The 27,159-nt window shown below is 40.4% G+C and overlaps 1 protein-coding gene across 3 annotated transcripts in view; it reads right to left on the bottom strand.

Annotated features, from left to right (window-relative positions):
- Positions 1-407: 407 nt before the first annotated feature.
- MYH11 (myosin heavy chain 11) overlaps positions 408-27,159 on the bottom strand; it is a 57,119-nt gene continuing 30,367 nt past the window's right edge. For 2 of the 3 annotated variants that reach the window (XM_017813536.1, XM_017813537.1), the window contains 35 exons: positions 26,199-26,262; positions 24,804-24,902; positions 23,653-23,796; positions 22,062-22,157; positions 21,558-21,676; positions 21,247-21,399; positions 20,615-20,788; positions 20,252-20,425; positions 19,705-19,819; positions 18,582-18,778; positions 18,297-18,418; positions 18,127-18,196; positions 17,823-17,983; positions 17,283-17,391; positions 16,531-16,662; positions 16,031-16,237; positions 15,514-15,651; positions 15,009-15,132; positions 14,379-14,550; positions 13,610-13,822; positions 13,326-13,470; positions 13,030-13,236; positions 11,888-11,992; positions 11,633-11,785; positions 10,965-11,213; positions 10,502-10,714; positions 9,593-9,805; positions 8,792-8,953; positions 7,929-8,057; positions 7,318-7,406; positions 6,972-7,095; positions 6,608-6,816; positions 5,939-6,047; positions 5,121-5,293; positions 408-1,092 (listed from right to left, as the gene is read on the bottom strand). In XM_017813536.1, the coding sequence (XP_017669025.1) occupies positions 954-1,092; positions 5,121-5,293; positions 5,939-6,047; positions 6,608-6,816; positions 6,972-7,095; positions 7,318-7,406; positions 7,929-8,057; positions 8,792-8,953; positions 9,593-9,805; positions 10,502-10,714; positions 10,965-11,213; positions 11,633-11,785; positions 11,888-11,992; positions 13,030-13,236; positions 13,326-13,470; positions 13,610-13,822; positions 14,379-14,550; positions 15,009-15,132; positions 15,514-15,651; positions 16,031-16,237; positions 16,531-16,662; positions 17,283-17,391; positions 17,823-17,983; positions 18,127-18,196; positions 18,297-18,418; positions 18,582-18,778; positions 19,705-19,819; positions 20,252-20,425; positions 20,615-20,788; positions 21,247-21,399; positions 21,558-21,676; positions 22,062-22,157; positions 23,653-23,796; positions 24,804-24,902; positions 26,199-26,262 (5,202 nt within the window). In that variant the 3' untranslated portion in view covers positions 408-953. Of the gene's footprint in view, positions 1,093-3,986; positions 4,019-5,120; positions 5,294-5,938; positions 6,048-6,607; positions 6,817-6,971; positions 7,096-7,317; positions 7,407-7,928; positions 8,058-8,791; positions 8,954-9,592; positions 9,806-10,501; positions 10,715-10,964; positions 11,214-11,632; positions 11,786-11,887; positions 11,993-13,029; positions 13,237-13,325; positions 13,471-13,609; positions 13,823-14,378; positions 14,551-15,008; positions 15,133-15,513; positions 15,652-16,030; positions 16,238-16,530; positions 16,663-17,282; positions 17,392-17,822; positions 17,984-18,126; positions 18,197-18,296; positions 18,419-18,581; positions 18,779-19,704; positions 19,820-20,251; positions 20,426-20,614; positions 20,789-21,246; positions 21,400-21,557; positions 21,677-22,061; positions 22,158-23,652; positions 23,797-24,803; positions 24,903-26,198; positions 26,263-27,159 lie in introns of all 3 variants that reach the window. The other variant, XM_017813538.1, reaches the window with a different exon arrangement.

Genomic DNA, 27,159 nt, shown 5'->3' with positions numbered 1-27,159 from the left:
AGCCTGTGTTAGAGGCTTTAGCTGGAAGTATTTCTACACAAAGCAGACATCAAGGGTGGATTCAGTTGCCTAAAGACAGACACTTAGGGTCCAGTCTGCTTTCCAGCTCCTGCAGGTCTGGTGTCATGTCTGTCAGCCTTTGGGTACATTCATGGGCACCACCGTGTGTCCCTGAGGTAATCAAACCTTTCCCAAGCACTTCACATCATCTTACTTCCAGCTCAGTGTACATACTGTTTTGTATTTCTTCAAAAGCAACTGCTTAGGAGAAAATCAAGGTTTTGTTCTGATGATTACAGGTGACCTTTTCTAAGAAGTATTTCAGTTTTAGAGAAGCTCTCCTGCATCCCCCATTCTGTTCAAGCTGTATTGCACCCAAGTGACACCTGTACATGAGAATAGTGGAGTCGTTTTTATAGCCTTTTATTAGTGTGTAAGCACATCCATGGTGCATATAAAACTGTAACAGTTGACTTAATTTGAACAAATGATATTTTTCAGTAAGTGATTAAAAAGGCACTTCCACCTTGTGAATTGTGCATCAGGGGTGTAGTAACCAGGAGAAAACCCTATATTAATTGAATACTCAAAATGAAAGTTTAAGAAAAGATTAACTGACCAATGCCTTTTTTTTCCCCCTGCAACAGTCTTAACAAATCCTGTGTAGACTACAGTTCACTGGAATTTAAGTCATTTGAGCTACTAGTGCTCACTTTCTGGAAGATTCTCAAAGTGAATTACTCTGTTAAAAAAACCCCACCTTTTCAAATACACTTCCCGGTAAAATAAGTTTTGGAGTACTTTTAACATCAGTCTATACATTGGAGACAAGGCAGTTGTGCTTTTATCTGTCAGAGGAGTGGGTGTACGTGACCTTGACACTAAGAGTAGACTTATACAGTGCTAAATATCATCTTCCCTCCCCCTGCTGCAGTGCAATTTTTTAAGCGTGTTTATTCACTGGCTTTTGTTCCATTGAAATCTCCATCTCTGGCATCCATTTCGTCATCAGCTCCATCTGTTGCATTCTCAATTACTCTTCTGCCTCCAGATCTACGGGGTGGGGCAAAAGATGCTGGCTCATTTCCCCTCCTGCAGTTAGAGGGGAAAAAAAATAAAAAAATCAGGTGTTAGGTCAGGTGTTAGGTCATTTGGAGTCCTTACAAATAAGGCTTTTGTAACAGGACCTGTGGGGCTGATGGTTCTAAATGCAGAAGAACCAAGATCTGTGGGCCTCTAATGCAACTTTCTGTTCTGTAGCATGTAAGAGTAATTTATGAACAGGTTGAGACTCCCAGTTCCTTGGAACTGGGATGGGATTCCTGTTCTTGTGCTTGTGTTCTTGTTCTCATCTGCCCCAAATCACCCCTACTCTTCCCTTCATTTCACTGTCTTCCCCTATTGGGACTGCAACTGATTGTGCTTGGAAAGAATGGAAAAAGGTGCTCCACAACAGCAGGGCAGTGTCCCTCCTGTCCCTCTGGAGGAGAGGGAGAGAGAGCAGACTTGTACTGCATTTCTGCCCTGCAGTCTGGGTAAGCCCCCCAGTTGCTGAGAGCCCTGACCCTGGGATTGGAGCTGTGCTGTGGGTGTCCACAGGCATTTTTGAGCCCACAGTTCTTCTCTGCAAAGACTGCACTGGTCAGAGCACCACAGGTGCTTTGACAGGTATGACATCCTAGGTTGTAACTCCAGTGTTTTTTCCAGTGGAGGGAGGAAACCATGACTGCTTTGGAAGTGTGTTTGTAACCCAAACAAGGTGCTGATGCTTAGCAGTGCACGTGTCTCACAGAAGATGCTTTTTCCCACCTTACCCCCTTTTTCCTCTCCCATCTCCCTCCCATCCCCGTATATTTCATAGCCACATCCCAAGGCAGGGACACTTTGGTCCTCAAGGTTAATTTTTTGGGGAGGTGTGAGCAAGTGAGACAGAGGATGGATTTGCCTCTTCTTGGCCTCCATTGCTACTGTGCTACAAAGCTTCAGTTTTGTGACATGGCCTCTCACTTGCCCCTCATTAAGCAAAGCTTTGTAAAGGCTTGAGACCACAGACATAAGCAATAAAAGAAATTCATGATCACTGAATGCTGTGCCAGAATTACTAATTTGGTGTTAAATATATCTGAGACTACACTTTTGGGTACAGCAATCATGCATAAATATTTAAAGGCTTGTCTTGTCCTTGCAAAAGACTAAGCCAGTGTCCTTCCTGAAGCAGATATTTAAGTCTAAAGCTCAGTCTTCCATATGAGGAAAGTGGGTAGGATCATTGGCTGGACTAACTCATTTCAGAGGCATGAATCTGTGTTTCCAAGGTGGAAATATGACATGTAGTTTATTTTCCACAATTCTGTCCTTAAACTTCAGTGTAAGCAGCACAATTAGCTGGATAATAAAGCTTCCTTTAAGGTCTGCTGTTGGTTAACCATAGTTGTTCTGGTGCTGATGGCATGTATTGAACACAAGGGTATATTACTTTTACCCTGGTATGTGCTTGGCAGAGTCTAACAGCAGTGTCTGCTATTTTATGGCAGCAAATATTTGTTATTATTGTTTAGCAAGAAGGTTCTAATTAGGTCATTAAATGCTTTAATTCTTTTTAATAAAGGAAGAGCTCTTTCCCCCTTGGACTTGTGCTATCTGGACTCAGTTACTTATGAGTCATTTGTAAGAACTTTCTTTGTGCTGCAGTAATTCACTGAAGTGCTATAAGAGAACGTGGATCTGGGGACAACAACAACAAGAGTCCAGCCAAATTGTGCACTACAGTTTTGGCTACAAAGTGAACTTCTTATCACACACTAACTACTTATTAACAAACTGGTGCAGTATGCATAAACTTACCAGTTATTTAAACTGGTATTGGCCCTTTGGATAAACACTTTTTGTTTATATCTGTTCCTCTTAAATAGGTTTATGTGTTTGATAATATTCGTGTGGTCATTTGCATTAGTACCTTTAGAATAATGCATAGCTGAGACAAGCCTTAAGCATCAGTGTTTGCTTAGCACCTCTGTATTTAATCTGCCTTTGAACAAGTGCTTCTGGAATAGTGCTTGAATAACAGTCTGACTGGAAATCTCAGGCTGACTAAAAGGCACATGCAAGGACAAGACATCATCTTTAAATATTTGTGTATTCACAGCAAAATCCAGCAAATGTAAAATAGAAAATATACAAATATTACAAGGCAATAGCTCTTTAATTTTTGCAGCAGCAGGTATTCCTATCTCCAGAGAGTGTAATATAGTGCTGTGCTAGGTTACAGTGTCAGCTTTACTTTCTGTGTCGTGCTCCATGTTTTAATAACAGTAGACAAACAATGTAATGTCTGGAAAACAACTCTAAAAGCTTGAGTAATAGCTCTTTGTAAGCAATACAGGCACAGAGTGCTATGTAACGAAAGGCAAGACTTTCTCTTCTGTCTGTGATTGTGTGGTGTGTGACAAATCACATGCAAGTAAGGTCTTCCCAAATCTCAGGTGAATTAGATGGACTCTTACCTTAGAGTCAGCATTACAGTATGCATAAAAAATACTGTGAAATTCTAGTGACATGCTGTGACACTTCATATTCATTAGTCCTTTTAATCAATTTTACTAATCAATGGTGTATTTTATTTGAAAAAATTTAATCTTCGCGGCAGCACACAAAGATGATGTGCAAAAAAAAAAAACAAAACCCAAAACATTTTCATGCAGAAAAAGTCAGAGTCCTTCATTAGGTACTCTGTTGGTAGAGCTTGTGAGAATGCAACATTGGTAAGTCTATGTCAGTACATAACCTACTTGTAAGAAAGATGTATCGCTGATGAACAGCTGATGGCAGCTAGATTATTGTAATATTTGTCTCTTTTGATAAAACAGATTAATGCCAAGATATCCAAGCCTTCACAGTTTGCAGAAACCTCACATAATTTTAACCAGGGCCAAAGAAAATGGAAATTTGTGCAATACAAGCTAGCTGCAAAGTTGAAGGCATGGTACCTGCTTAGTCATGCGAAGGTTCCTGTGTCCCTCTGAAACAGAGATAGAGAGTCCCGGGCAGTTATACTAAGCACATGGTCATGATCAGAGGTAGGTAATTACTTTTAAATAATTAAACAAAGTACATTACAGCCAATTACATTACATTTAGATAAAACAAAAATAAGCCTTATGGTGTTCTATGTAGAAAGGGCTGGACGGAGCCCCTGCTTCATAAGGCAGCCAGGAGCATGTACTACCCAAGGTGGTGCTAATGGAACCACATCCATAACTTCACTTGGAAGGGAATCCCCATCTGGAGCATGTTACTGGTAAACACACTGGCAAACTACTTCGAGAACACAACTAGACAGGTGCTTTTTTTTTATCTGACATATTGTTGGGCTTAGGTGGAAGGCAAAATTTTATGGTAAAATGATGCAGATAGATTAATTTCTTTATAGCTCAAGTCAGCCTCTTTATTTCTGTGAGCTGGTGTTTTCAAACCCAGTGAGTACAGGAGAGTTCAGGTTTGTAGCTGACTGATCACAACTTTATCTTTTTCCCAGTCAGTTTTAACAAGAAAAAACAAAGGGACATTTTGATCTTTTCCTTGGTATGAGGACACTGAATCCCTTTATGAGGAAGTCCAAAGAGACTTTGGAATAAGAATAATTTAGTATATTTTGTCTTTTGACAGCTGTGATGTTGTCTAACACTGTTGATGGATGTTGTGTGTGAGTTGTGCATGTGTGAAAGTGTGAAAAGCACAAGCATTTCTACCCTTTTGTGACTGCTTCTGTACAAATAGATACAGCCATCATATAAAGAGTGTTTTCAAAAAGCAACCAAGCCTAATTCTGTTCTGATTTAAGCCAGCAGGAGTTTTGATTAGAAAAGAGTAAGGCCTGTGCCATGTTGTCACAGTTGTTCATCTCACAGCTGAAATCTGCTGCAGTGTAAGGAATGCACTTCACTTCTGACTTTGGCCTTTGGTTCTGTCTGCCAAGCTATTACAAGGAGTGAGTAACTGTGCAGCATCATCAGTGTCTGTTCTTTACCTGACAGGGTTATTTTTTCACTTCTGTAGTTTAGTTCTAAATTTCAAGGCTGTCAGTGAGTGGGAAGGGCTACCCACTACTAGGGCTACTCTACCTGAGCTTGCTCTTCAGCGCTGTAACCTCACGGCCCAGGGCTTCGTTACTCTCTGTGGCTTCATCCAGCTCCCTCTGCAGCTTCCTGCGGTTTGCGTTGATCCGCTGAGACTCTTCCTCAGCCTCCTCCAGCTGCCTTTTCAGCTGCTTGAGTCGTGCGTTGCCCTTCTCGGCCTAAAGGGAAATTTTAGAGTAATGCTTTAATTTAAAACAGATCCAATAGCTTTACATTCCTCATTTTAATTTCATGCTTCTATTGAGAGTTTGACTGAAACACGATCCGAATCAAAGGTGGAGGCTTAAAATCTTAGAATAACTTTGCTTTGTGGGAGTTCATTTTGCTGGTAGATGTTGTATTCAGACACTACTTGTTGCTTCTTTTGCTGCACAGTCCTACCTCTGCTTTTCTGGTTTGCAGGTTGATGTGCTTTAGGTAAAGCTAAAATTTTAAAATAAAATGTGTTCAGCATTTCCATTTATACACTGATAAGGGTGTTGTGCACAATCCTATATCATTGTGCAGTCAGACTGTTGCAGCTGGCTGATTGACAAAGACTGGTGCTTTGGCATTGGATGTAGCATGGAAAAAGAATTATATTGTCCCATATGTATATATATAAGGGCTGTACAGCTCTCCCAGCACAGAATCCAAACATACAGCCTGCTTTCCAGAGAGGCGTTTGTTTGAGGCAGAATGTGGAATCTTCCTTTCTTAGGGTAAAACCTGAAAAAAATTTTCCACTGAAAGGGTTGGAATCTTCCTTTCTTAGAGTAAAACCTGAAAATTCTTGTGCCCAAGACTAAGACACATTCTGATACCTGGTCTTTGTACTGCTCCGCCTGCTTTCTCTCGTCCTCCACCTGCAGCAGCGCGTCCTTCAGCTTCTTGTCCTTCTGGCGCAACGTCTTGGCTGCAGCCTGCTTCTCTCTGCAAGGGACAGGGCACATGTGGTCATGTGCAAGGTCTGTAGAGTCTTCACCTGCCTCAGACTTGTTGCTTGTGAAACTGGCACCATGGACCCATAAGTTAAAGGCCTTGCCTAATTTAACAGGTGAATGCTGAGGAAAACTTAAAGGCCACGTTCTTCCAATCAAAACAAATATCTGTCTTTGCTGTATGCTAGAGGTGCTCCAGGAGATCTGTGCTGAAACACGTGGTGATTTCCTTGAAGAATAATCCTACAAGTGGCACAATGTTATGGTAATTAACCTGGCAGGGTCATGGGGCAAATACTCTAAAATTCAGGGGAGCGGATCCTTGCCTTTGGTACCAGTAGAACTTTCCACCAGTAAAATTATTCTTAATCAAAAACTGTAACAACTCCAGTTACTTGCCATTGTTTCAGAAATGTTAAGTGAGGAGGAGACTTTACCAAGCCTTAATGGCACTGAGAGCCTGATGACACAAATCCTGTTCACCTTTGTTTACTTTCTGTGTCATTAACTGGAGCAATAAATGAACAGCTGTGCCCTCAGGGAGACCAGTACCTGGCTTCCTGTTCCAATTGCTCTTCGAGAGAAGCAATTTTGGCCTCCAGAGCAGCAATTGTAGCTTTGAATTTGTTCTTCACAGCTCCCTCCATCTCCTGCAGCTTACTCTTTAGCTCTTTGTTCTGCCTCTCCAGTTGCTGCCGAGCGTTTTCGTTCTTCTGTGCAGTTTGGCGCTCTGTTGCCAGCTCATTGTTCAGCTGCTCTGCCTGCAAGGTGAGAAGGGGTGCTGTCAGAAGTCTTGCATGCTTTCAGAGAAATGACAGGTGGCAATTTGGGGTGGCAATTCTCTGGATATTCAGAAGCACAAATAGCTTTTGCTGGGATATGAACAGAAAGTGCCATGTGCTGAAACAAGCCCTACCTGCTGCACTGCTTTCCTCATGCGATCACCCATTGCGTCTATGTTGCTCTGCTCCTCTTCCAGCTCTTCCTCCAGTTGGGCAATTCTTGCTTCCAGGCGCCGTTTCTCATCCTGAAGGCTCGCCCTGTAAGTTTAAGTTTAAAGAGTGTAGTTATGGCTCTCTTCTTTTGTGAATTGCCAGTAACTCATAAAGAAGACTAGATATTTCAGTGAAACCAGTCAGATGTGTGGCTGTTTTGTTGTCAAGACCAGATGGCTGTTGGGAAATGAACATAACTTCTCTTGGCAGCCACGTGACATTCAGTAGCATGTTTACAGCCTTGTGCATGATTCAGTGTATCCCTACCTTCCAGAGGAAGCGCTTCGGAGTTCCTCTGCCATCTCTTCTTTCTCCAGATCTGCTTGTTTGCGAGCTCTCTCTGCAGCAGCCAGGTCCTGGGAGAAAAGGAAAAGGCAGCACAGTAAAGAAATGAGCAAGTAAATGTTCAGTTACAGCATGACACAAAGGACTGTAAACTTTCTAAAACTGGTATAAGATGGGTTGTCTTGTTAACAGAATAAATTCTTGTCATATCATAAATCCTAGGAAAGTGCAATGAAATGCACTTTATCCAGCCTGTCAGCTGGTTTCTATTTTATTGGTTTTAGTCACAAGATTGCCATTTAATACATGTAGGAATAATAGCACTAACAAGACTTCAGGAATTTATAGCTATTGAAAACAATTTGTGTTGGATCTGTGCCTTTCTCCAAGGTGATTTTTTCAGCTTAATCTGACTGTGCTCAGATGTAGATCCAACAACTTTAGTGGAGTACATGGAGCACATGGAACTTGTTACAAGTGCTGCTTACAGCTTTCAGTCCCTGATAGCTGTTAGATTATTTCACTGCAGTTCTGTTTTGCTACTGGAGGTCATGTGTAGTCTCCTTCATACTGCTTTAAGTTTCCTGCTTTACCTCCTGAAGCTGCAAGAGTTCTGCTTCCAGGCTCTTTGCTTTCTTCTCATTTTCTCTGGCTGTAGCAAATATTTCTTCTCTGGCAGCCCGTGCATCATCCAGCTCTCTTTGGTAGTCCTTCATCTGAGCCTTGTTGAAAAGAATAACAGATTTATTACTATTTCAATAGACAGAAATTTGGATGGAACAGAACACATATGCGTTTACACTGTCATAATGCTGCTTAAATGGTATTTTCTTGAGAGATCAGCTAGCACATGTTGGAAAGGTCTGAAATGATATGGCAAGAAGGGCAATGCATTGACTTCCACACTGCATCTTTTATAATGCCTATTGTCCGTATTTCCTCGGAATATTTGGGTACATGTGCAGTCTTCATCTTTCCAATACATCCTTTTTCATTGTTTAGCTGTCAGCGTATGACAGAACAGTTGATATGGAGACTTATATAAACAGGAACATGCTAATTCAGAGACAACATGATTCCTGAACAGTCTTCTATGCTCTTTAATCGAGTGTTAGAACCAGGATTGAAGCTCTGTAATACATTTTGTCTTGTAACCCTTTCTCTACATGGGAATCTTTGTTTTCCTTCATGTAGGTAAATAGCAGATGAATGTTGGATAGAGAATTTTGGAAGCTCTCTGCAATGATGAAATTTAAGATTTTAATCATGACAATTTTCCATTGTCATTCAAACTGACTGTCAAAATACAGATATTTGAATGTGGGTGTCTAGTTACAATTCCACCTCTAACCAACCATCTGTAGTAGGCATCAAGTTCACAGATGTCACCTAACTTTTATATTGTGGCTGTACAAAACACAGCAGTGGGAAAAACTGTATTTGTGGGCTTAGATACCTGTAGTTTGCGAAGTTGTTTGATGGCTTCTTCCCGACCTTTGTTAGCAGAGTCAGCTTGGCTTTCCAGGTCTTTAACATCCATCTCCAGCTTCTTTTTGGCAGCAGCTGCCAGGGCACGCTGCTTCCGCTCGTCTTCCAGTTCCGTTTCATATTCATGGAGCTGATCATTAAAGAAAATGAGATCAGTTTAGGAAAGTCCTTGAGCCCTTTTAAAAACTCTGTGTATGTCTGAATAGTATATACAGACCCCATATCTCTGTTAACTGATCTCCCTGGCAGTTAAGATAGATTTCCATTTTGTCCCAGAATTAAAGATTTTTCAAAGAAGTCAGCAATTTGGGTTCTGTACTCATGGAGGTGTGTATATTACAAGATGATGACTACAGCAGTTGTCCTTGCTGTCACAACACTTCTATACAACTTCTATCCTGCCTATTTTCATCTCCAATGCTTTTGTATCCATTCAGTGTACCTTGGGAAGGCAGATATATTAGAAGCTGTCTTTTTTGACTTGCACTGAGAACATAGGGGAGGTGATTCTGACTATGTCAGAAAAATCAATTGATATGATTTATACTATATTGGTTGTAGAGTTTAATTGCTAAATCAGTTGGCAATTGTGCACCTGCTACAGAAAAAGAAAAAAAACTCCTGCCTTTTTCAGTATAATAACTGAGGGTTTTTTTAATTACCAAGCACAAGGCAATATGTTTTCTTCTCATTATAGTAAGGTTTTAATAATGGCATGAGGCTGGGGACTTGATTAGATATTTACAACAGCAAGAATAGGGAATGGTACCTGTTTAAGGAGTTGTCTTTTCTTCTCCTCATTCTGTTCATCTCTGGCTTGTAAATCTCTTTCAAACTGGCCTTTCAGAGCCTGCATGTTAACTTCCAGCCTGAGTTTGGCATCTTCAGCAGCCTGTAACTCATCCTCTAGCTCTTCTAATTGTGTCTTCATCTCTTCTACTTGCTGTTCAAGGGTCCGTTTAGATTTCTCCAATTCATGCACCTTTCAAGCAAAACAAATTTAATAGACACGTTATAAGAAATAAAAATAATTCTAGTTAAACACAGTCTACCTGCAGTGTAGGCCACATTTGGAATTATCAGCTGTGAACAATGAATGAACTAATTTGCACTGAAAATGGTAAATTAACATTTTTTTGTACACTTGCAAATCGGTCTTAAAATAACCTGAGATTCTCTTTATTCCATTTTTAATCTAGTCAAATATAATAATTTAATTTATTTAGTATTGCAAGTAATATAATCATATCCCTGTATAAAAGAAGTGATTGGCAATGCATCAGTGGAAATTTGCTGCAGTTGTATGACTGAATGTTAGGCAGGTGGCAAATATAACTAGTAAAATCAGATTTGCAGAGTTTACAATTTCAAAGCTATGTAATAAACTAGTAAATTATTTACAGTCTCTTTAATTTATTTTTTTCAGTCTTAGAAATCAATAAGAATCTTCTTCATGCTTGAAATTATGTTAAAAGAAAGATAGCTTATGGTTACTTTGCTAAGTCCCTTGAAAATTTGGACACAAAAGGAATAATCTTTGAGTTCTGTATGAAATATCTGATCTTGCTGAATGGATTTGAGTGCTACAGAGAATTTCCCACACTGAAAACAATGATCTCTTTTTTTAGCTTCTATTTTAAGTTATTGTTGTGGGTATTGTTCTAAGACCAAAACTTACGTTCTTGCCAACATCATCTTTGGAGCTGACAAGATCTTCCATTTCAGCTTTCAACATTTTGTTTGTTCTCTCCAGTTCTTCTTTGGCTTCCAAAGCCTCTTCAAGTGCTCGGGCCAATGACAAAGCCTTTGTTTCCTTTTCTCTTGCTTCAGCTTCTGCTCTGTCCCTTTCATCTGCATATTTTGAAGAGATGTTTTTCTCTTCTGCTAGCATCTGTGAAAAGGTAGTGCCAATACAGGAAGTCATTAGTAAAAGGGTTTTTCTGTTGCAGGTGTCTTGTCAGTTGTTAATGACAGAGAAGGATCTCTGCTTTTGATAAAGGCATATAAATACAAAATTAACCAGTGTGTGTGTAATTAAAATTTAGTTTATTTTTTGTCCCTTTTCACTAAACCAGTGGACACACTGTGAGTTCCAGAGAAGTTAGGTGATAACACAGCGAGGGAGAATCTTAAATCCATACCTGATCAAACTTCTTCTGTTTCTTCTCCAGGTTGGAGACCAGCTGACGCTGGTTGTCCAAGTCCACCACCAGATCATCCAGCTCCTGCTGGAGTCTGTTCTTGGTTTTTTCCAGTTTGTCATAAGAAGCAGCCTTTTCCTCATACTGTTGTGTGAGGCTTTCAATTTCCTTCTGAAGTTTCTTTTTGCCTTCTTCCATGAATTCTACTGTGCTGGTAAATTCCTGTATCTTCTTCTTGGAGTCAGAGAGCTGAAATTTGAATTCAAAGGACACATCTTTGTAGCAGTGACAAAACTTGGCAGAGAGACAAAATTGGCCAGGAGACAACTAAGACCTGGAGAGCTTATCAAATTTGACTCTTTTTGAAGCCAGTGACCCATCACCCAGCCTTCAGAAAATGAGGCAGAGCACAGACCTCGTATGCACATACAGGCCTTGTGTGCAAGACTATCTTTGGAGCTACCTTGCATTTGTACCTGTCCTAGAGATCACACTTTGAAGGAGAGGGAGGCTGCTGCCCTTACTGGGGAGCTTCACTGTTGCTTTGTGGGCTAACAGCACTAGTTCCCTAAAGGTCCACATGCTGTGCCAGGATAATTCTACAGATCCTCTGCAATTACTGACAAAACTCAGTGATGGAGCTAATGATTTAGCTATGGCATTGATACCTGTATTGTCAGTGTTGAAATATGTCTCTCCAGATTTTGTTTTGCTTCTACTTCTTCATCCAACTGCTCTTGCAAGCTGTTCTTCTCATCCTCCAGCTGACGAAGCTTGGTAGACACATTCAGCTTCTGCCGCGTTTCTTCCTGAAGCAGCTCCTGCAGTCACCACATCAGTTGGCAGTACAGTCATTAGTTTAGGTGTTTTTATAGTGAATTTTATAAACATTGTAGGTGAGCTGTTCTTGGATTCAAGTTTACCTGTGTATCTTGTAGCTGAGATCCCAAGGCTGCAACATCTTTGGTCAGTTTGATATTCTTGCTTTCTGCTTCATTGAGCAAACTGGTAACATTTTCAACCTCCACCTGTGAGACACCACAGAGAATAAACTCAGTTATTTTGCACAACTTCAAAATCTTCCTCCAAACTTCACTTTGCTTGCTTTTGTTTGAAATCTGAAGTTTGAACACGATCTGAATCTGCTCCTATGCCTCTGGGTTGCCTCAAGCACTGACAGTTTCTGGCTTAACTGCAATTCACAGTTTTACCATAATATTTCTGGACAATATGTGGGATTTAATTCCTCTGGAACTAAATTCTACACACAGACTATGCAGTGTCTGCATGTTGTCTTTGTGACTTGTGTATTAAGGCCTAATGCCATTTTTGTCTAGTTTACCTTAGTATTTCATTACTATTTATCAAACCTAATCACATTCATAAAGCAATAATAGTATGTTCCTTGCAATTAACTGCAAAGGGGAATGGGGATTTTTGATGGATTTTCCTTCCCCTTCACAAGTTTGACAGAAGGAGATGCATTTTGATTATATTTTCTTATTTATCCCCAGCTTAAAATAATGAAAGCTTACTGCAGCTATGAACAAGATGTAACAATAAGCTTGATTAGTGTAGCTGGACATTAAACATCTACCAAAGAACCATTTTAAATTACTTTTAGTTATTTCTAAGACTGTAGATAAGTGAGCATTCTCCTTTCATTGTCAAAGTTCTGAGCACCTCTTATGTGTTTTATAGCTGTCTAATCCTTTACTAGGAGCCAAATTCCTACCAATTTTCCCCACCACCCAAAAATGAACAAACAGAATAAACTCTGTAGGACATGCTTCGTGATCACTGAATCAGTGAGGACATTACAGACTGCAGTGTGTACAGAGGGATGATGAGAGTGAAAGCTCTCAGTTCTGTGAGATGGAATGTTTCAGTTGATTAATTGTGTGATAACTGAGGTAGGAGTTTAAGGTAGGAACCCTACAGGTGACAAAAAAATGAGCATTTCGGCTGCAGGGCCAGGTTTCCTCCAGATCCACCCTCATAGAACAGTATAAACTGGTCTTTTCAGTCCCAGGGTGCCACAGCAAAATGTCAAGGTTCTTCCTACCTGTAATTTATGAACTTTTTCATTGAGTTCTGTCCGAACACGCTCTCCCTCAGTGTATTTGGACTGTAGCTCTTGCAGCTGTACTTCCAGCTTCTTCTTCTTGTGCTCCACATCTTGCTTGGCCTGATTCAGGCTCCTGACTTCATTAGCCAGATCAGCATTGTCTTTCTCCAGTGACTGTTTGGTCTTATCCAAGTTTGCTTTAGCCTACAAGCATGAAGTGAAGACAGATGATTTATAAAAGGAAAACGTGTTATCCCGTAGATAGTTTTTCAGCGAGATGGATTCCTGTTTACCCGTTTGAATTGTTCCAGCTGCTCTGTTAGCTCTTCCACAGCTTGAGTGTGCTTTTGCCTCATCTCCTGGACCTGGGCTTCATGAGTTCGAGTCTCCTCCTCCAGGGCTCTCTTCAGCACTGTGACCTCCTGTTCACGCTTTGCTCTGGAAGGTAACACACATAAATGGAGCAGCAGCAGACAGTTGCAGTCACTGGGAAAATAGCACTGCTGCACAGCCACTGGGCAGCACTGTACTGAGCTGGGTGACATTTCTTTTTGCCCCGTGTGCTACATCTCCATACCTGAGCTCTTGCTGGGTGGCTGTGGTATCCAAAGTATCCTCAAGCTCTGTCTTAAGAGCCTCCAGCTCTTCACCTAGGTCTCTCTTCTGTTTTTCTGCTTTGTTTCTTGCATTTCTCTCAGACTCCAAGTCTTCCTGGAGATCAGAGATTATAGATTCCAATTCACGGATCTTCTTGAGGGCGTTGTTCTTCTGACTAGTTTCATCTTCCAGCCTTTTTGAAAAGAGAGTATTTAATTTTGTAAATCCAAAAATAATAATAATAATTTCACTTTGAGGGAGTCAATATACAGAGATTAAAGGTTTATAGCCTCTGTGAAAGAAAGTACCAAAGAAAAAGGGGCGAGGGGACTGATACAAGAAGGATCTCACAGCTGTGCTTTATTGGGACACAATGGCTGGAGATGCTGATCAGCTGATTCAGCAAATGTTTTGGTTGAGTGTTTTTACTCTTAAATTTATACAGAAAATCCACTGAGATTCTGGAGTGGATCAAGGTCAGACTCTTCATTAATTTCTGCCTTTTGCCAATGAAGTATTGTTACATTTTGTTGTTTACGTGACAGCACTGCCTATGTGAAGAGGAGTTTTCACTGATGCCAGGAGATAAGATTATAATAATAATAGTGTAATTATGTTTTGCAAAATGAAATTTGGAAAATGGGGAAGCACACATAGAGGATGAACTGAGAAATGAGATTCATGGCTGCAGCTTCTCACTGTCTGGGAAGGGACAAGACAAGTTCCAGTCTGGGCTCAGGAGTGAATACCTGGCTAGAGCAGCCTGCAGCTCTTCCTCCTTCTTGGCTAGTTGTGCCTTCAGATCAGCAATTTGTGCCTGGAGCTCTGCAATCTGCTCATGTAGATCATTCGCCTCCCCTTCCAACTTCCTCTTAACTTTATCCAGTTCCTGTCTGCTCTTCTCTTCTTTCTTCAGCCGCACTGAAAAATAAAGGATTTTGGTCACCGGAGCGTGGTAGTGAAAGGAGGCCTTAGTCTGATCTTGAACTTAGGCAAAAATTGTTCTGTTCTCAAGTGTGGCCATACATTTAACTACAAGTCACTGTGTTTTTCAAGCAACATGCAATACCTTATTTCTAGCCATCCTAGAGATTCGTTTATTTATCTTTCTCCAAAAGAAGCATTAATTTTTTTTCTCAAATTTTCTCTCTACTCTTTTTTATGTAAAAAATAAAATATATCAGTTGTTTGTGCACCCTGGGTTTTTGGTGATTCTCAAGTACAAAGTGGTTTCAGCATAGGAAATTTGGAAAACACCCCACAGATTTTTTAGAAGTTCTCTCCATATTCTCATTGGTTTTTTTTGTTCTTTGCCAAGGCAACAACAAAACCACCACCAAAAAATAAAAAAAATCCTAAGAAACTATTGCTTATGTTACCTTCAAGTTCTGAAATCATAGATTCATGTTTGTTCTTGAGCTTTGTAAGATTTTTGGCTTTTTCTTCTTCTTCTGCAAGATTTGTTGTTAGATCGCTTATTCTTTCCTCAAGGAGTTTTCTTTCCTTAAGAAAAATAAAATACTTCTGTTAACAAAAGTGTCTGTCATTGGTGATCATGAATCAACTCTCTATCTACAAAAAATGTCCAAGAAACTGTCTTTTTATGCTGTATTTCTTGAGACTGTAGTGATACATTTCAAATTTTTGATTACAGAGGAACTGAGGAGTGGTGTCTGTGAATTCCATGTTCTCTAACCTGCTGCTATTAGGATCCTGTGCTGGTAAGTACAGGGCTCAGTTCACAGGACCATTCTCTTTCAAAAAGTACTTGCTTACTGCCAGTTTTAATAATGAAGTTTGGTTGAAATTAGTCGAAACCCAAGAGAAGATGTTCTCTCAACTTTCATTGTTTTCAGAGTAAGAAAATGGACCCAGAACACTCACTTTGGTTAGCTTGTTATTCTGATCTTCCATTATCAGAATATCATCTTCCATTTTCTTTATCTTGCTATCTGCTGCTACTTTTTCAAGTTGCAGTTTCTGCCTTGCTTCTTCTTCTGCTTCCAGCTGTTCCTCAAGGTCCTTTGAGGGAGAAAAAGAAATCCACAAAACATTAGTTCTGGAGAAAAAATACCACTTAGATTAAGAAATACTTCATGTTTGTTACAGTGTGTGGAGTATGTTGTAGACTTTGTTGTTTTTATTAAGAACTAGACAATCGTAATACTTGGTGACACTGAAGGAAAGATTTGTTAAAATACTTTTTTAGAGAAAAGATTGTTTAAAGTTGAGGTGGGGAAGAAGGGAACTCTGGAAGAAAGAGCATCAGCTGATTGTTCTTACTTCAGTGGCACAGACATGCCCTCTGCAGAGGGCTGTGCAGGATCTGAGGTTTGCCAGTCTCGGTTTTTCTCAGTGAGACCCAAGTTATTGTCTGTATTTGTCACTTATCCCTCCTTACCAGCATTTGTTGTTGCATCTTTTTCTTCTCTGCTTGCAGCTGCTGGCTGCGCTCCTCCTCTTCCTCAATTCTGGCTTCCATCTCATGCAGAATCTCTTCCAGCTCTTGTTTCTTAGCAGCTAAACGGACTCTCATCTCTTCAGCCTCGGCATACAGTTCGGTTTCTGCCTGAAGCTGCTCCTGAAGGAGGTTCTTCTCTTCAACAAGCTATGCAGATAAAATAGGAAGTTAAGGCTTGGACTGCAAATTGCCCTACAGTGCTGTTTTACTGGGCAGTCCTGGGGTACAGGCAGGCAGCTCTACCACACATTCTCGTGTGGATTTTGGGCCTTTATGAAGAAACTGGAAGTTTGTCTGTACTGAACTTTTGTTCTGGACCATCACTGTGAATACAATCATGAGTACAAGGGAAAGAAACACCTTCATTATAATACATTATAGCTTCTGAAAATGGTAAAAGAATGGCTAGTGTTTCCCAGAGGCTCAGAGCTGTAAATTACCTGCGAGTGTTTCTGTTCCAGCTCCTTCAATTCGCTCTCTGCTTTTTGCTGTCTTTCCTTAGTTTTCTGTAGTTCTTCATCCTTGGCCTGCATTTCTTCCTCTTGGCGGGTGACTTGCAGCAGTGGTTTCACCTGCAAATAGAAAGGTTTTTTTAGGAATGTTTCCTGTCAGTATTGATATGGCTGAGCACGGTACTTAAAGGTGCTGGGCTGACTGGCAGTCGTGGTGGTGCTGTCATTGCTCAAGACTGGACAAATACTGTCCAGCCATGCTTGATGTGAACATCTTTAAAGCAGTGAGCCTCAGCAGTGCTGCTTTTGGCCATCTCTGTGGTAATTCTTGGAGCCTTGTGAGCACCTCTGCCTTTGATAGTGTCACTTTTGGAATGGCTCCAGGCTTGTTTTCATCCATTGATAATGTACAAAAGATACCTCTGCATAGAAAGGCAATGCGCCCATGCAGGTGTGTGTTACTGCCTATTTCTGGTTGCAGAGATAGTTATCAATGTTATCCATGTTATCAATGGAGGTAGGAACAGTTTTCTGAATCCAAACTGGAGGCTGTTCTTGAAAAACCTGAGCCTTTTCAATAGGAAAATAGACTTAATTTGTAAGAGTGAGAGGAAGATGTTTAGTGTCACAGGGAATTCCTGAGCTACTGTGTTCTCCACAGCTATATCACTCTGCATGTTCAGAAAATTCAGTTTTACTCTGTTCTCATTATCCACTCACTTTTAAGAACAGTCACTCACTTTAGTGAACAGTCTCCACCACTGCCAGTTCCTCAGCTTCAGGTAAGCAGCACAATTTCTTTGGATAACCTTCATTGCAGTCAGCTGTTGCTGCCTCTTGGCAAATGCCCTGTGATTAAAAGCATAAAGGAAATTGTTTCAGTTAGAGAATACGAAGTGTCTGCAAGATATACACATTAAACAAATAAACTCTGGCATGAGAGTCTGCTGAGTAGCCACGTGGTTTGAGAAGTCTGGCACAAATTCTTCTGTTGCTTAAACAGTGCCTGTACTTTCCTAAGGAAAGTGATAACTCTGGTTAACTGCTGGTGTTTTCTTTAGTCTTCTGGTTTTGGCTGTTTGCACTCACTAGGTAGGCACAGATGACGAAGTGTACATCTAGTTCTGCATGTGAGTCCTTCACTGGACACAAGTTGAGTTCTAATGCAATACAAATAATAAATCATGTCTTAATATCTTCAGTTTGTTATATGGAGAACTAAAGGCCCCTGTAGATACTCTGCTGCAGAAGACATTCTTTTTGTTAGTACATATTCTTACTTTCTTGCCAGGTAGCCTCGGGACATAGCTTGGAAGGCGATAATGACATCTGTGATCTTCAGGTCTCTCTCTTCTTCCAGGTGAGCCAGAACACCAGTTCTGAAGAAGATTTTACTCTGTCCAATTCTGTACAAGTTGGGATCAAGTTCCAGTGCTTTGATCTGGGGGAAAACAGGGATATTTGTTAACTCCAGTGCTGAGGTTTAGGGTATTAAAAATCACTTCTCATTTCTGTTTAGTCTCAGCACTTTTACATAGGAAGTATAGAACTAATTATTGATAGGATCGAAAATGCTTTCCTCACCATGAGTATGCAGGCCTGCTTCCCATCCATGAATCCTTTAGGAATAGCACTTGCAGCGAGAATCTCATATCTGCCAAAAGATGTTTATGTTAGGGAGGTTGAAACACGTTAGATGGTTTGCATGTATTAAACCACTTGTAACCCCAGAGTTAGGACTGAGGGATTCCTACCGCTGACGGAACTCCTGGAAGACGATCCTGTTGGGGAATCCCTGCCGGCAGATACGGATACCTTCCAAGACACCATTGCAGCGCAACTGCTCCAGCACTAAATGGGCATCGAGTTTGCCAGACTGAAAAGGGAACAGAAGGTATTTTTAGCACAGTAGAGATTTACAGAAATGTTACCATCCACGTAACTGTGTTTGAAGATATTCAAACGGCTCTGTCGTGTGCAGTGAGAGCTCAACAGGAATTATGTGCCAGGAGAGTGAAGATTGAGCATTTGAAATTTACCCTTTTTTCGTGATTTGGAATGATGCAGCGGACAAAGTTGGGATTGGTATTCCTTAAGGTGGTCATCAGTTTAGTCAGCTGCTCCTTATAGAGTTGTCCAACAGTACGGAACATGCCCTTCTTGGTTTTTGAAGCACTAGGGAGTGATGAGCTTTCACTCATCTTGGCCATTTGGTCCAGCCCGACTATACGGTCCACTGAAATGGAAAAGAAAGTGTGAGTGGAACTGCTTATATAAACTACCCCTGCCTCACATTACACCTGTCACTGGCATTGTTAAACTGCAACTTGCCAAAGAGGACTAATATGTTTTTGATGCAGTAGAAGCATTCTGACAAAAGTACTAAAAGACCTTCTGGGTAAATAGTCTACTACTGTCAAACATGGAAATGAGGATCTTTGTTAACTAGTGACACAATGAAGCAATTGCATATCCAGGATATTTTTGATTTTGTTTGCTCTAAAACAGACAATCCTACTGCAAAATATCCAGTTGGTAGGTTGGTGTCAGAACCAGGAACATCATCAGCTCTTGATTCCCATCTGTTATTCAGTGATTCTCAAAGTCTAGCTAATCATCTCCCTCACTTATTTGATAATTCAGAGCCACCTTACTGGTGTTTGAATGCCTGTTTATATCCATGAATTAAATATTTATACTGTACTATGTGTGTTACAGATCCATGTAAACTTTTTAAAGACAAAGTGTTTTATAAGCATTCAGACTTCCTCAACTAAACTCAAGCAGACTGTACATCATGGGAGAGAATTGGGCAGGACTTCTGTGAGAAGAATGTGTAAAGTCATTCACTCATAAAACCCAACAATAACCTGTATTAAATGACAATATCACATATTCAGGAACATTATACCAGTGTAATGAATAATTTTTATTCTGTTGCTGAATTATATTAAGTAAGGAATTTTTTTTCATAGTGCTTAAAACTATCTGATGAAGTGTTCCATAAATATATCTTTAGAACACATTATTCTTGTTTCTTAGTTCAGTCTCTTCTATGCTTATCATGTTTACAATTGTGCCAGCAAGGGGTGGCTGTCAAAAAGTTCTGGTAGGAGTTTCTCCCTTTGAACCATATCAGTGATTTAGAGTTGTGATTCATACCATCTTTCCAAAGGTCTGCTACAAATTTGTCTGAAGACTGGTTCAGCAGAGAGGTCACATTGTCATTTAGTGGATCCATGTTCTTTGTTAGCCAGGCAGTTGCATTGTAGGTAACCTGCAGGGAACAGTTCTACGTCAAAAATCTGCTCTTGATAAAGAAATCTGCAGTGCCCAAGAACACAGGGCACTGTATTAACACAATATCATACAAATAACAATAATGTGAAAAGCTTTCTAGGGTTGAGAGCTGAGTTGAGTGTTTATTCTCACATATACTAGCATTTTTAAAATGTCTGCTTGCTAGAAAAGAATCCAGATTACTTGGATTTTCAATAACCTCAGTGCTGGTTTTTTTTTTTTTCCTTGTGAGCTTAGCACAACCATGACTGCTTTGCAAATCTTATTTCATATTTTATATAATTAAAGCACTTAATATGCACATTTCATAATTAAACCCACCCCTTATCCATGCAGTGTTTCTCTTTTACCATTTGGGTATCAAAGAATCCAGATTCCCCAAGTCAGAAAAGCTCAATCTGTCCAGTACCTTTCCTGCATAGTGCATTATACAGAATTCAGTTTTATCCTTGAGTTGCTTGGGCTTCTGGAATTTGGGATGGTTGCCTTGTTCTGCCATTAGTTTCTCCACAAAGGATGTGTCAGTAGCTTTGGGGAACCAACACTCTTCATCCAGCAGAGCCAGGACACCTGGAGGGTTGGTCTGCAATGGGAGTGATATCAGATCAGTATCTGACAAAGACAAAGCACCACCTTCTTCCCCCCTTAGGTTACAAATCATCCCAGGCAATAAAGGATCTGAAACACCTTAAAGACCTCTCTTATTGTACTGATACATAACTGGGCCTGATGCAACCTATGCACTATCCCACCTGCAGAGAGATTATCTTACAGGTCTTTCAATCAGCTCAATGCAAGGTTGCAGGTCAAGGCCAAAGTCAATGAAATTCCATTCAATGCCTTCTCGCTGGTATTCCTCTTGCTCCAGTATAAACATTGTGTGGTTGAAAAGCTGCTGAAGTTTCTCATTAGTGTAGTTGATGCACAGCTGCTCAAAGGAATTGATCTGTGAAGGGGAAAAAAGTGAATTTCTATTATTAGAAAGAGACCTTCAAGAGCAAACTTAAATGGCAAGATGATAGTTGTTATTTTCTATTTATTTTTTGCATATTAGAGAATTCAAATATAAAGATCTATATTTTTCCAATATAATGTCTTGGTAATTTACAGTAAGCTCTCAAGTGGTAAATCTTTGTACTGGGACCTGTTCAGTAAACTGTAAAAAGCAGACCCTGGCTTTAAACTGAGCCCCGTAGGAACATTCTGCCAGATCCCAGAGCTTCCTGCCCACGGGAAGGGCAAGCAGCCAGGTGTAGCAGACCTGTGGGTTGTGCTGGCCATGGGCTGCCAGCCTGAAAGAACCAAATGGGTTTTGTGGCTCTGAACTTAGATGTTTGTTACCTCATATCCAAACAACTGCATTATAATATGGAGTTTAGTCAGCTTGTGCCCCACAGTACGTACCTCAAAAATCTCAAATCCAGCAATATCAAGGATCCCCAAGAAGGAAGCACCTTGTCTTTTTGTTTTATCCAGAGCTTTGTTCACACGAGCGAGGATCCAACGGAAGAGACGCTCAAATTTTGCCTTTGCCAAAGCCTCTATGGCAAAGTCAGCCTGGAAAAAGTAGGTGGAAATTGGAAGTCAAAGGAGAAACCCACTTAACTGCTAGTTTTTGTAGAGATAACGAGACAGAAAACCCACATTTCCCTTTTGATAAGATGCAAGAAAAAAGGAGCATAGCTTCATGAGAGCTCAGCAGACTGCACAGATACCTGCTCTTTGGTCTGAGCTTTCTGGACAACATCTCGTCCTACTTTGATCCTTGGGGTTAGAATAGATCTTGTGAAATCTGTCACATTAATCCCCATCAGGTGACACACTTTTTGTGCAGCTAGAATAAAAGAGTGAGATTTTATTTCAGATGGTATTTTCTCTTAGCAGGTCAGTAAGTGTGAATATGAGTAGCTCAGCAAGTATGTGAAATTATTTATCTTCCTTAAAAGCTCCTCTATTGTACATACAAGAGATGACACTTGCCATGAAAGTATCATTTGTGATCCAAGCAACAAATTCACTTCTCATCAATTTATGAATTCAAGATTACTAGAAATGGTAATGATAATTGAGCTGTTTTTAAGTATGGTACATGTTTAAAAGTCTACATAGCTACACAGGTAATAGCAATTAAATAAAAAAATACTGATAAAGAGTGCTTTTTAAGTTGCTATTTTATTAATTTCTTAATGGTAACTCAGTTTTAAAGTGGTAAATCATACCAGTATTGTCTGGCATAGAAGCTTGATCAGTGTTTCTCTCCTTCTTGAAGACAATGTTACCCAGTTGTAGGACAGATGAAACAACCCTCAGTATTGCTGCAAGAGAACCAGATCATGTAAGGGAAGAACAGAATGGCCACATTTGGAAAGCTCAGTTCTCTGCAATAGCAGAGGTTCATTCTACTGCCTGTGGTAGTCTGTACCTCTCTGGAAAGAGTTAGGCTTGCTTTAAAGGGCTCTGCCATAAACTGCAGGAGTCTGAGAGCTGGCTGAGCACCAATTTCAGCAATCTGTGCAGTGGAGTAAATGGGCCAGTCTGGGAACACCAGCACCTCTGAGCTAAGTTATGCTGGCTCCCCTGACAGACCCCCACATCTGAGGAATTCATCTCCCACTCATAGTGGCTTGTAGCATCTTCCCTGCTCAGTCACTCAAGAATACCTCTGTCTTTAAAATAAAAAAAAATCTGAATTACGAGCAGCTTCAAAAATGTGTGGCACTTCTGAAGATGCAGGAACACGTGGATGTTTAGTTGTGCAGCTGAAATCACATGCATACATATCTTTGAAGGGTTAGTGTCAAAGTACAGAAAAGTAATTGATTAATGTTTGAGTACTAAAATATACACAAACTTGATGTCACCTAACTTCAGGCAGTAAAACCTACTGATGTGTTACAGAGGAGATTGCATAAATCTAGGGAGCTGTATTTGCTTATGTGGTAAATTGATGCAGTTTTTGCTCAGCATCCCTCAGTCCCTGGTGCAGCTGAGGGACGTGAGGGAGCTCTGCCAGCGGCCGCAGCTGCTCCAAAGCTCAAGTTGATGGGATGACGCTGGTTTTGCCACCAGGTGTCACCTGGGGCATGGCAATTTGGATCCAAGGGCACTGAACACTGGCATGCACCAGCTGAAGCCCCACACGCTCCCAGCAACAGTGTGAGGTAAAAGTTACGCAGGTGGATGTCTCTGAAAAACTGTTTTCGAGATAGTTTAGCTGTTGTTTCATTCTCTGTGTTTTTATTTATCTTTTCTCTGGATCAGTGAATACATATGAGCTATTTGAGCCTGTTCCATTTCTTTCAAAAATAAATCAGATTATTTTGTAACTTTTTCACGCTAGTTGTTGGAAAGTTCTGAAAAAATTGCTTTAAATGGTCATTACTGTTGGTAGAGCTGGCTTGAATTCAGTAGTCTTTTTCGGGTATGTAGGGAGTTCTTCTAGTGAGAAATCTTCCCTTTCATAGACACAAATTACCTTTCAAAACACCATGTGTTACAGTACTTTTCTATGCTGAGCCTGCATCAATGCTGTGGAATTCAGATGGGTCAGGAGTACATGTCATGTTCCTCCTACAAGCAGGTGTTTTGGAATTTATGAGATTTATAAGAAAACGCCTTGCAATTCTTAATTCAGATGGACAGAAACATAGACATAAAATCTAAATAATCTTAATTTTTTTTTTATGTGAACGTAGCATCTTCATATGTATATTTTGCAAAGTGATTATTCTGAACAGAATTAACCTCTGCATTTGAATCTCTGTATTTTGTGATGTGTACCTTGAATACAGTGTTGCTAACAATTCTCACCTGTCTGTTCCTCATCAGTAAAGCCCATGATTTTCATGGCTTCCAAGGTCTCCTGGAACATCTCATCATCTTGTTGAGAAGGAATAGGCACATAGCCACTAGATAGAAAGGTATAATTGTTGAAGCCTTCCAGCAACAGATCATCTAAAAAGAGGAAAAAAAGCTTTATTTGAGTGCATCTACTTAATGCTCTTGGTTCATGAATTCTCCTTAAGAACAGCAGAAAAAGCCCCAACATTTTCACCAAAGGAAGACTGTGCTTGTATGAGGAGTTTAGGGTTTTGTAGTGCACAAATATTTTTAACTCTTTATATAGCAAGCTTAATGGTGTTAACTTTTCCAGTTTTCATTAGACTGAGGAATGTCTCTGCATCTTGGCGTAATTTTGTAACCTGTGGACTCAAAGCTGAGCCATTCTTCCCAAAATTCTTTTATTTAGAGCCATATATAACTACTCAGAATTACGTCTCTGCCTGTGGGGATTCATAGCAGGTAATAATTAGAATGGAACCAGATAACAACCGAAGTGGGCCCAACTGAAAGGCTCTTCAGCCCTATTCTATGGCCAACAACAGATTCTTCGGTAAGGAACATAAAAGCCAGGGAAAATACAGAGTTATCCATTGCTTTATACATTCTTTGGTGAGTTAGGGAAATATATCATATTTGAACCATGATATTCCACTACATTTTGTGTCTAATCCTTTTTTGGGATCCACTTGCACTTTTCACCTTCTCAGCATTCTATGGGTTTCACAGTAATGCTGTGCTGTGGGAAAGACATTCTCTTAATTTATCTATAAACCACAAGCTGATATTCTTATGGGAACCCCCAATTTCTTTTGTGTAAAACAATGAATAACTCTTCCCAACTTGTCTCCTTAATATTATTCAGGATGGGATCTGAATGAGTGCACATCTCCTGTAAATTGAAATATCCTGTAAACTGCAAACAACCTGGCTCAAACAGGGGGACATCAATTGGTGCTTTCTTATAATTCACTTGAGAGAATTATTTTCTATAGCTAGAGGGCTGTTTATTTACAGAAAGGATTGAGTGACATACAATTAAAGAAATGAAGATAAATACTTAGGTGAACCATTGCTCAGACTGTTCAATGAGGCGAGAGAATCATTAGTAGGTAACTTACTTCTCATTTGTTCAGAAGCTCCAGCAATCAAATAGTAAAAGATGTGAAATGTTCGCTCATCTTTAGCCTGACGAATAGCACGGGATTTTTCAAGCAAATCTGTTCGTCAAGTGTGTTAAAAAAAAAAAATCAATGACATATTTCAGTCCTTCTTTGAATGTACCATCAGCCTCAGAACCATCAATAGCATTGCTGAAATATTTGCCATGAGCTTGTCTAACAAGAACATGTGTCCAATTCTGTGGCAGGAGCTCTGGTGTTGGTATTATCCTTACCACAATAAGCAGCTCAATTTCCTACCTCTTATTGCATGGTAAATGCTGGTAATCATGATAATAAGCACAACAGACATAAATGCTTCTAAAATCAAAGATATAAAGATAATAGTCACAATATAATTCACACTACTTTGAAAATAAAGTACCAATAAGATTATTTCAACATAAGGGGGGGCTGCTAGGAAAAAAAGATCTTGTGGCCAGCATTGTAAGTATAAAAGGTATGTTATTTTTGTTAAAATGACCCTTCAGTCCTCCAGAGATGAACTAGAAAGCTGTCATACTTGGTATCATATATACTTCTCCCTTAATAGATCATTCTCAATGCTTTTTCTTGGAATGCCTATACTCCAGTACAACATATCTGACCTTTGCTATTCCTAAACAGCAGGGCACATGCTGCCAGAGACTTGGTCATTCAATCTGCAAGGCTCAGGAGCCTTCCCTTAGAGAAGCCAGGGTGCACATGGCTGAGGGTGAGACCCTACTGAGCAGCTGGACTTCATCCCGACATGCCGTGAGGGATGGGACCAAGTGCCAAACCTGGACTTGAAATCAGGGACACACTCTCAATCTCGAGTTCTGGGGTAAACTGTAGTGATAATACCAAGCATTCAGTGCTTTTTCAGGGTACCTCTCACAGCACCAATAAGATACAGGGAGTTTTAAAGCGTTTTATGCATCTGGAACAGTAGGCCTCAGGGACCCGGAGTGACCCACGCAGGATCGTGCTGGTGTGAAACAAAACAGCTGCTCAGCTCCCAAGGTCACATGCAGCCTTAAGCACAGAACAGTCTTTTTCCATTTTCCTTTTATCGGGACTCTGCTTTTAAAGTGCCCTGCCATTGCCTTAGGTATGGTGCCTCCACTTTTTGAAGCTGTTTACAGCCAATAGCCCACTTTCCTATAGCTGGGAAAACAGACCTGAAAATGGAAACGTGAGAGCAAGACAAACTGAGGAGCTGATACCAGCACAAATGGAGCCACTTCCCTCCATCTTTGTTTATACCAGGCTCTGCAATATTTGCCTTTCTTAGACATGCAATGGAGCTTGTTTATCTTACTTCCCTCTGCTCACCCTAGTTAAGCCTCCAGGGCAGCTCACAGAAAAGGATACAAGTCTCTATGTTTGCTCCGACAATGTAGCCCGTCACATCGAAGTTGATGCGGATGAATTTGCCCTGTGAACGAAAGGAAGATCTAGACTGGGCTGTTCTTCCAGGTTATGCCAGGTTTTCCAATACTGGTATTAAATCTGCTTCATAAGATATGTACATCCTCCTCCTAAGAATAGCATGCTTGATTCCCTCCTGCTGGGATGACCCGTGGAAAAGCCTTCCTTTCAAGGAAGTGAACTTCTCTGATAATCCCCCTGCACAAATTCCCCCCACATTTCATTCAGACACGTAGAGGGAAAGGAGTTCTCCCTACTGGCTTTGGAAGCTGGGATATGACAGCATCTATTTTCTACTTTGATTTCCACAAGGTCAATGAGGGAATAGCATTGGAATTGTGCAACTCCCTCTGCTAAGGTTGATCTGCGTGGATCCCTGAACCTTGCAGGGAGAGAGCAGAGGCAGGAGATGAGGGTCTGCTGGGAAAACAGGCATCTGCCAGCATTCCCAGAAAGAAGTGTTGTCAGAGAGGGACAACTCTCAGCTTGCAACATTCTAACTCAAATCTGTATAACTGTTTTTATTTTTTTCACCAGTTGTTTTTCATTTAATATATTAACCATTGGAGTCACACCTTATGAGGTATCAACAGTGGTGCAAAGACAAAGAAAGTACAGATTTTGTTTGCAAATATTCTGAAGGTGGATATATCCTGGAGCAGGAATTGACTCTGGAAGGTCACACATAGAGAGTGAGAGGACAATGGTATTGTCAAATTTGAGCCTGTTCTTTAATATTCTGTCTCACCAAATTCCTCTTTCAGAGGGGAATTCTACACTGGTTTTAAGGGATTGGTTTTAAGGTCCTCTTTAATGAGAAGCACTGATGGGGGCCACTGTCTATACACTGGATTTCAAAATGTGTTGTACCTCCCCCCCACACACATGGACCAACTGGATTTCT

This window comes from Lepidothrix coronata, unplaced genomic scaffold (genome assembly GCF_001604755.1).
Source record: "Lepidothrix coronata isolate B3197 unplaced genomic scaffold, Lepidothrix_coronata-1.0 Scaffold41, whole genome shotgun sequence".
In the NCBI taxonomy this organism is placed as follows: domain Eukaryota; kingdom Metazoa; phylum Chordata; class Aves; order Passeriformes; family Pipridae; genus Lepidothrix; species Lepidothrix coronata.
Note: the sequence above shows the minus strand (reverse complement) of the source record. Positions and strands in the feature narration are given on the sequence as shown.